General features: G+C 40.8%; 1 protein-coding gene across 2 annotated transcripts; it reads left to right on the plus strand.

Moving 5' to 3' along the window:
• The first annotated feature begins 304 nt into the window (after positions 1–304).
• LOC109772212 (serine carboxypeptidase-like 18) lies at positions 305–6,731 on the plus strand. 2 transcript variants are annotated; one of them, XR_012203205.1, is made up of 14 exons: positions 356–676; positions 796–941; positions 1,046–1,122; positions 1,206–1,328; positions 1,412–1,514; positions 1,710–1,747; positions 4,408–4,509; positions 4,624–4,707; positions 4,822–5,007; positions 5,115–5,308; positions 5,414–5,481; positions 5,993–6,106; positions 6,202–6,247; positions 6,347–6,731. XR_012203205.1 is itself a non-coding variant. In XM_020330904.4 (13 exons), the coding sequence occupies exons 1-13, from the start codon at positions 555–557 to the stop codon at positions 6,428–6,430; spliced, it is 1,419 nt and encodes a 472-aa protein (XP_020186493.1). In that variant the 5' UTR covers positions 305–554; the 3' UTR covers positions 6,431–6,731. The 2 variants fall into 2 exon arrangements, 1 of the variants encoding a protein (XP_020186493.1); XM_020330904.4 differs by lacking the exon at positions 5,414–5,481 and having other exon boundaries at positions 305–676.
• Positions 6,732–9,794: the final 3,063 nt, after the last annotated feature.

The following is a 9,794-nucleotide window of genomic DNA, read 5'->3' on the forward strand; positions in this document are numbered from 1 at the left end:
TCTCTCAACTCTAAAACCAGACAAACTTGGTCCCTTAATTGTTAAAACCGGATATTTTTCACCCCTCGGACCACTCGGGTGGTTTTGTGCTGACATAGACTCGGTATTGACTGCAAACCGGACTATGTTTGTAGAGGGACGAAAAGTATCGGGTGTATTTTTTTTTTAATGTAAGGCAAACGTGCCATAGGAAAAAGACTGTGAGTAAATGTAGAATTTGCTCTTGGCAAAAGTATTGGCGTACAAATGGCCAGGCCACAATATGAAAAGAATTATAAGATGCCATATGGGACCAGGCTCACGTGGACCGTTGTTCTTCTGCTACTTGTAACGGCATGTGTTGCACACGTCGAATATTACAAAGTGGAAATGCTCATCTGTTGGTGGTTGCCTTGGTGTCCACCTCTCGATCGGGCGCTGGTCTGAACGAACGAGACGTAAGCGTAGATTGTTTAGCGCCTCATATGATTCCGATCAAGCCGCCTTGCAGCAGAACAAGTCCAGAGCGAAAGTAAAGCAGCCAAGTTGTACTCTGCAATCTAGGTACGATTAGTATGATCCGGCGGCTGCTCCTGCTGCTCTGCCAGCTCGCCCTCGCCGGCGCAGCGTCGGGTTCCAAGGTAGTGACCAGACTCCCCGGGTTCCATGGGCGTCTCCCCTTCCACCTCGAGACCGGGTACCCAATTCTCGCTTTCTTCTTCAGCTAAGTTTTCTACGCACCATGGCGGTGGGAGGTACGATCGCCTTGATCGACTCCAACGGGAAGGATATAACCTGCTGCTGCTTAATTACTAGGTACGTGGAGGTGGACGAGGACAGCGGCACCGAGCTGTTCTACTACTTTGTCGAGTCGGAGGCCGGCGGCGAGAATGTCCCTTTCCTCCTCTGGCTCACCGGCGGCGACCATTGCTCCGTACTCAGCGGCCTTGCGTTCGAGATCGGTAAATTTGTTTGCGTTCTCAAGCGATGATGAGATGACTCGCCGTTACTCTCTACTCCATCATATCATACATGAGATGCACACACATGTCAACCGCAACTGCAGGTCCATTCAAGTTCGTCGTAGAGCCTTACAATGGCACCATACCGAGCCTGGAAATCAATCCGAACTCATGGACCAAGGTCGGCCACGTTTACACCTTGCAGCTAGCCATACTCAGGTTCAATCCTGATTCCTGTCTTGACTTGACGGCGCCCATTTGCAGGTGGCACATATCCTCTTCGTTGATTCGCCGACCGGGGCAGGATTTTCCTTTTCCAAACAACCCAAAGGTTACCATGTTGGGGATTTATCTAGCTCACTGCAGCTCCATGAGTTCCTTATCAAGGTGGTACCTAACTGCATAGATTTGTTGGGATGCTTTGATTGGCTGCATCATCCTTACTGTCTGATCCACGTGACCTTGTCCAGTGGATTAGGGACCATCCCAAGTTTCTATCAAGTCCTCTCTACATTGGGGGAGACTCGTATGCTGGAAAAATTGTACCATTCATCGCACAGAAGATTTCCCAAGGTATGGGCACTTGCTAAATATTTCCACGTATCCAACATTGAGCATGCATTTATAGTCGACTAAATTGGCTGATTTCACCACAAGGTAAACGTGGCAAGCCATCTCAAAATGGAAAAAAATATTAGCTGAGTTCAACTCTATCTTCATGGTTTTTGTTTTACGGACGGCGTCATCTTTATGCTTTCATCCCTACAGGTAATGAAGTTGGAAGGAGACCCCTTCTTAATCTCAAGGTACCTACGGTAACCCTCACAATTATACACAAGAGACTATGGAATAATACATATGGCTAAAACCATGCATATTGTGAAACACACATCACAAATTTGGTTCTGCTATTCATCAATTATTATTGTGTTTCTATCCTGAGTTTAGGATGGCTCACCACTAAACACAAGATTTCATTCATTAGCTTATTGTATTTGTTTTATGGGGCGTCGTTATAGTATAGGCCAAACTGGATATTGCAACTTCCCGAGGCCCCATGTGTCAGGGTCATTAGCTTATATCATGGGTCCGGTCCAAGTCACCAATACATACACATCCAAAAAATCTATCCACCTATGTGTCCAACCCAAGCAGCTAACACATGTGCATCCACACAAATACGTCAACATAAGGAAACAAACAAGCGGATAGTATCCCCTCACGGCATGTGTCGCTATAACTGATAGGGATGTTGTTTCGCTTGTTTCCAAGAGTGTCTTTTATTGCCGAGTTGTGTCTCTTTTTTATCTCTCTCGTGCGCTTTGTGTGTGTCTTCTCTGAAACGAGTAAGCGAGAAACTTATACCACAACTATCATTTGAATATGCGCAGTGATGTGTAGTTTTAATTGTCTTGTTGCATAGAAGCGAAATCGTTCATAATTTGGATACTCGCTACGAAAGCTATTGTATTCCGAATTTTCACTCACAAGATACGCAAAAGAAAACACTTTGTGTCCCTTCCTATGCGGAAAAGAACACACGCATGCCCTTCTGTGGCCACAACCTACTGGTAAACCTCGAAGGGGAGGCACAAATTTGACCCGTTAAAATAAACAATGTTGAATTTTTTGTTTTTGTTATTCAAGCTTTGTTTAAATTTGGATTTTTAATTTTTGTGACATTGTATATACATATTATATTTGTGTCGTAGATTATCTTTAGATATTTTTAATTCGCCAGTGCACCGGATGCGTTATGCCTCATGTTTCCTGGATTGTGCTTTCTTCCCGAGATTCCACATTCTCCTGAATCATGAAAGGATCAAGGATGTCGATTAGGGTGGGGGTGTTTGACTAGGAGATTGCAAGTTTTTTATCATTATTTTTATTTTATGGAATTGTAGATATATAAAATAGGTAAGTGTAACTATGAGAGACAGCCTACATGACATGGCAACTAGCAAAAAAAAACAACAAGATAAAAAAATGGTCACCCCTAAGCAAGTAAAGGAGTAAGTCATAAAAATAACCAAAAGAGCTCAGAGCTGATGTTGATTAAAGCAGAAGTTAAAGTCCTTGGAGTACTCCTATCCGTGGGAGACGCTTGGCACAATGAGTCAAAAACGACTACAAAGGTCGAACCTTCTTCTGATTAAGCTTCGGCCACAATAATGTATGAGCTCAGCCGCCAAGGGTAGGTCTTGAGGTGATCTCCGATCTTTACATATTCTTGGGGCAAATCCAGATGTTTGATGCTCCCGGAGGACTCTAAACGCCTAGGAGTCCCAAAATTCCTAAGCGGTAGATATGAAAATTGAGCGGAAACAGATGAACAAGGTGTGGTTGCATTTGTTTCTTTATTTGTTAGCACAAGCAAAACACAAATAGAAATTTGTAAACAAATATGAAGCAACATTGCCCAAAACGAATACAAAGCGAACCTGCTGCCGACACCTATACAAAGGTGAAAGGTGACCCAAACTTAAAATCCCGACAACCATATTGCAAAATACACCCAAAATAACAAAATAAAATATCAAATGCGCACCAACGAGCAGACGAGGAGGTGTGGTGGCGGGCATGCCTACAAGATGTGAGTGGGAGGTGTAGTCGGGGGGACAAGGATCACCAGACTAGTGGGGTGGTGGATATTTTTTTGTGTGTGGATGGGAATCGGTTGTTCCCAAAGTGTACATGTGCTGGGATGAAATGGGCTATGGCGATAAGCGGAAATTTCTCCACATACGTTTACTTCCATTCTGCTTCTGTTATGCAAATTCCATTTTCGATTATGTATTCATGCTTTGTTTTTATTTTTCCCCTGCATGGACGAAAAGTTTCTGCCTAGTTTTCATCCCTAGAAAGAAGCATGTAAACCCACACAATAGGTCTGTACATGATGTTTTAACTGGTAAACGTAAAGTATGCTAGAAAACTCAACAAAAAGTATCGATCCTTTAATTTGGTATGCCATCTTTGAATTAATTAACGAAGCATAGACGATGGATCTTCATAAATGTGCGTATGCGGATCACGGTCAATGCTGTACCTATACCATTTTAACCGATATAGAACATTGACATTATGGCTAACCTAAACATATCTACTCCCTTCACCCCAAAATATAAGACTATTTTTTTACACTATTGGGACGGAGGGAGTATCTTTTTGCAGTTTAAATAAGCGCACCGTGCTGATCAGCTATAGTTAGTTCTGCAAAAAAAAAACTCTACTTAGCAACCCGTGCCTCCAATATTTTCTTAGCATGTGTAGAGAACACACATGGCTGTATTCGTCGTCCTAATGCAGTGGCCGGGGATAATCCTCCTTTTCAAAAAAAAAAGTGTAGAAGACACACATCTATATGCATGTCTTTTTCTTAGCAGTATATACACCTGTCTTTGGTAGTGTGAGTGCGGTGTTAATATATCTGATGCCATATTTATGTTCGTTTCGTCACCAACAGGGCTATCTAGTAGGTAACCCGAAAACGGGTGAAAGGATCGACGAAAGCTCCAAAGTGCCTTTCGCTCACGGATTTGGTATAATATCAGATCAATTATATGAGGTAATTAATCTCACCTGTATCCACTTCTCCCGTCAATCTGCTCATACAACAATATATGTCCAATATTGTTGTGGTAGAAATATTAACCATAGTATAAATTTCTTTCATATACAGACGATATTGGGGCATTGCCAAGGACAGGACTACAAGAATCCTACAAACGTGATGTGTGCCAAAGCTCTGGGTACTTTCCATAGTGTAAGAGCACGCCGGCCAGTATACTTTTATTTACTCTGTAAATATGAAAACAAAAGTACTCCTATATGAAACAGCACTGAAGGTTACGAACGGTTCCAAATAATCCAATTGCAGCTGCTCTCCGAAGTTATGTTGCCCCAGATTTTGTGGTACAAATGCGTTTATTCATCTGCGGGACCGAACCCGGAGACGGACGACTCGGCTGGTGCTGGCAGGAAGATCTTAAGCGAGGTAGCAGCTGAAATCAAAATGGGGAAACGGCTAAAACATCCGCCAGTTCGTCCTCCGCTTGACTGTATTGTAAGTCCGCATCATTAGTGTATGCCTCTAGCCTAGCCTGTATGTGTTCCCCTTCCCCGTTGATTGGACTGACCCGATCATGCATGCCTGATGGTCCGATGGATCAGGACTACGCCCACTACCTGTCGTATTTCTGGGCGAACGACGAGCGCACCCGGGACGCCCTCGGCGTCAAGAACGGCACCGTGGATGAGTGGGTGAGGTGCCAAGACGGCGGCGTCCCGTACACCAAGGACCTCGCGAGCAGCATCAAGTATCACCAGAACGTTACGGCCAACGGTTACCGCGCGCTTGTGTACAGGTCAGTGACCCTGAAATTTTGTCATGTGCTACCTCTAGGATCAGTAAGAGCAAGTACAACAGTGAGCTTATAACCCGCTTACATGACATTTTTGTCTATGTGAAGAAAAGAGATGTGAAAAAGTAAGAAGAGTGAGCTCTCATGCAAGAGCCTAACTACATGCGCATTACTAGGTAAATTCAAGTTCACGTGCTTTTTTCAAATCCGCTTACTTTTCTAAAGTTCATGTAATTTTTTAAAATTGACGTACTTTTTCATATTCACGTGCATTTTTTTGGAAAGAGTTCATGATTTTGAAAATTTTATGCGAACTTGAAAAAGTACGCGGATTTGGATTTCTTGTACGCAAATTAGCAAATATACGTGGATTTGAGAAAACTACGTCGATTTGATAAGAGTATGTGAATTTCGAAAAGTTCACGGAGATGAAACAATTATGTGAATTTGAGTTAGCACCGGTCAAAACCGAGGTTAGTCAGTTCCAAAACGGTCAAAACCGAGACCAGGGACGACCCTTGTCCGGTTTCGGTAGTTGAGGGATACAAGTTGTCCGGTTTCGGAGTTGAGGGACCAAAACTAGACTTCACGAAGAGTTGAGGAACGAATAATATATTTTTCTCTATTATTAACCATGATCTAAGGATTCAGCTATTCTGATGGGATTTTGTTTCGTATCAATGGTAGCGGCGACCACGATTCGGTGGTGCCGCACCTGGGGACGCAGGCGTGGGTGAGGTCGCTCGGCTTCCCCATCGTCGACGACTGGAGGGCCTGGCATCTCCATGGCCAGTCTGCCGGGTTCGTCGTCGTCTCCATCTCGTTGCATCACATGCTCTCTATTTATTTCACTTACTAACAATGATTCCTCTGCTTTCTCTTCCTTGGATTTGCAGGTTCACCATAACTTACACTAACAACATGACATTCGCAACCGTAAAGGCAAGCAGATAATTACTCCACCTTCTCTACGTGTGTTGGTGGGATGCACGGTTTAGTAGACCATCGGTTCTAAATTGCTGCTCTGGTTTTGGTTTTCAGGGTGGTGGTCACACGGCGCCTGAGTACGAGCCTGAGAGGTGCTTCGCCATGTTCAGCCGTTGGATACTGAATCAACCACTCTAGTCTATTGTATTCTTTCCATTGGGAAAAACTGCGCATGTAGGTTCTCATAAAATAAACCTGCACATGCAGGATGTGTTGATGCAAGATGTGAGTTTGTGACTTTGTGTTCGACTCATCTCCCCAATGCGCGGGTAGAATATCTGATTCTTTTTGTCGGAAGCTGGTTTCTGCAGGTTTTGGCAAGAGACATACGGTCCTAGATGTGTATGTTGCCCTACGTTCAGTCGTTTGATAAGGCATGTAGCTGCCATTTTGCAGTCTTCTACAAATCATTCTAATTTTTTAAGAGTATCTTCAGCAATAGCCTTGATACCTTTATTTTTTATTTTCATTATTGCCTTCCTTTGATTTTATACTTCTACTTTAGGCATCTCATTTTCTTGCAGAGCCTTGGTGTTTGAAAAAATGCCCCCATATCTTCTCACAAAATATTGAGAAAACATTCTCCCTCCAACAAAAATAGTATTCCTCATTTTATCGTCCACAAATAATTTAGACTTTTCATTTTTCTCACTTACAAAGCAACTACCCTTTCTTTTGCTCTAAAAATCCCCATAAAATCACATTAGCAAGTCCTTGCAATCTGGACTAGTATTCAAGAAAACAGAACTGGCCCGTGCAACTTTGCGGAAAAAGCTTAGGCGTAGTTTATGAAAAAAATCATAAATCATTTGGGAACCTATTTTCCTATGATCCAAATGGGCCCAAACTTATTTGTGGGCGTTCCCCTACACCTGTAATGCTCACATCACCCAAATCTCAGCCTCTAATTCTTCAGTCTTGAGTTATGGCATTTCCTCAAACAATTGGCAGGTAGAAGGAGATGTGACATGTCTCTGACCGCCACTAGCGAGGCCCCACGCTTCTCTCCTGCCCCTACTTCTAGAGCTCAGCATCGATGCCACGAACCAGCCACTCTAGTCTATTGTATGTAACACCATCTAGTAGGTCTAGGAGATGTTTGGTTCATGCGGGTGAACCCTATCAAATTTTCTTAACGATTGGCTAGAAATTCCTGGACACTTCATTGGCCAAACAATTGACAAGGTTTGTGAATGTGAAAAGCTGGCAAGATTTCATAGGTGACCAAAATTGATGTGAACTAGTATTCAAGAGATCTTACTTCTTCGCATGCCACGAATGATTTTATTTTACTAGCACATATGCCCATACGTTGCAACGGGAGAATAAATAGTATGCATTTAAAGTTAGTGAGGATTATATGTGCAAGCAAAACCCTGTGTGCACGTGGAAAAGGAACATTTAGCTTCCCGGTTTTGCCGGGTGTGAAGTAATCAATCCGCTATTTTTTTCATTCATTGATCGAGGGCATTTAAGAGTTTTGTTACATCATCGTACGCCAGAGAAGGCCCATGTCTACTTTTCCTTTCAATCGAGGAGATATTAAGGTATGAAGTTTCTAAATATTGTAGGACACATGAACATTATTTACATTTGTGAAAAGTTTTTTAGAACGGGAAATTGTGTTGAAAATTCAAAACATTTTTCAGAAATGTGCATCTTTTAACATTATTTTCAATTGTGAAAATTTCACTAAAACAAGAATATTTTTCGAATTTGGAGCATTTGTTAAAATGCCATTTTATTTCTAGAAATCTCGAACAAATTTAGAAACAATAAAAGTTTTTGAAAAAATGGAAAGCCCTTTTGAAGTTTTGAATATTTTTAAAAATAGGAAAAAAATTGGAATTCAGAACATTTTCTATAATTTTATTTTTTATTCTAAATGTTTTTTGAGAATTTTGAATTTAGGAAATAGATTCAATAATAAAAATAAACTTGGAAGGGAAAAAATGAGAGGGAAAGAAGAATAAAAATAGAAGTAAAACACAGAAACAAAGAAAAATGGGCCAGCTCATTATTTGTTGTCCTGTGCGAAGCTCCAACTATTTGTCGCCCTGTGCGAAAATAAAATTTTCCCAGCTGCATGGGCAGAAAAATTAGTCTGCTGGCTTCGCTGCGCCACAGCGTGCGGCCCACCATACGAAATTCTGGAAACAAGTTTTTTTTTTCTAGCAGATGAACGCATAAGAATTTAATACCACCTCGGATAGAAAAAAATATTTCCCGTGTGTTGCAATGGGAGATAAAATAATATGGATTTAAAGTCAGCGAAAATTATATGTGCAAGTAAAACCCTATGTGCACACGAAAAAGGAACATTTAGCTTCTCGGTTTTGCCACGTGTGACAGAATCAATCCGCTATTTTTACATTCATTGATCAAGGGCATTTAAGAGTTTTGTTATGTCATCATACGTCAGATAAGGCCCATGATTTTATTCAATCTACTATTCCTTCTGATGCTTTCAATCGAGAGGATTTTATGGTACGAAGTTTCTGAATATTCTAGGAAATATGAACACTTTTTTAAATCTTGAACAGTATTTTTCAAAATTATGTACAATTTCGAAAGAATGCGAACAAAATATGAAAGGGCAAATCTTTTAAAATTCACAAACATTTTTAGAATACACCAACTTTTTTTATAAAAACATGAACATTATTTGAATTTCTGAACATTTTTTAAAACAGAAACATTTATTAAAAATTCATAAGATTTGTAGAAAATGTCTATCTTTTATACATGAACATTACTTTTAATTTCGAAAATTTCACTAAAACCAGAATATTTTTTCGAATTTGGAGCATTTTTTGAAACAACATTTTTTTAGAAATCTCGAACAATTTTGGAAAATAATAGTTTCTTTGAAAAAATGAGAAACTTTTTGCAAGTTCTGAATAATTTTCAAAATAGCAAAAAAAATTGGGTTCTTAACATTTTCCAAATTTTGTTTTTTATTCTGGACTTGTTTGAGAATTTTTAATTTACGAAAAATAAAATTGGAAGGGAAAAAAGTGATAGGAAAAGGAGAAGAAAAATAGAAGAAAAACACAGAAAAAAGAAAAATGGGACAGTCCATTATTGGTTGTCCTGTGCGAAAGTCCGACAATTTGTCGCCCAGTGCGAAAAATAAAATTTTCCCAACTACGTGGGCAGAAAAATAAGTGGGCTGGTTCCGCTGGACCACAGAGCGCCGCCCACGCACGAAAATTCTTTTTCTAGCATACAAACACACAAGAATTTGGTACCACCTCAGATAGAAAAAAACATTCTTTTCGATGGCGAACGGATGAAAAAATTGGTGAAACACACTTACTTTATTAATAGGTATAGATTCACCACACTCTTTGTTGGGGAACGTAGTAATTTCAAAAAAATTCCTATGCACACGCAAGATCATGGGGATGCATAGCAACGAGAGGGGAGAGTGTTGTCTACGTACCCACGTAGACCGAAAGCGGAAGCGTTAACACAACGCGGTTGATGTAGTCGTACGTCT

Source organism: Aegilops tauschii, chromosome 2 (genome assembly GCF_002575655.3).
Source record: "Aegilops tauschii subsp. strangulata cultivar AL8/78 chromosome 2, Aet v6.0, whole genome shotgun sequence".
Lineage (NCBI taxonomy): Eukaryota > Viridiplantae > Streptophyta > Magnoliopsida > Poales > Poaceae > Aegilops > Aegilops tauschii.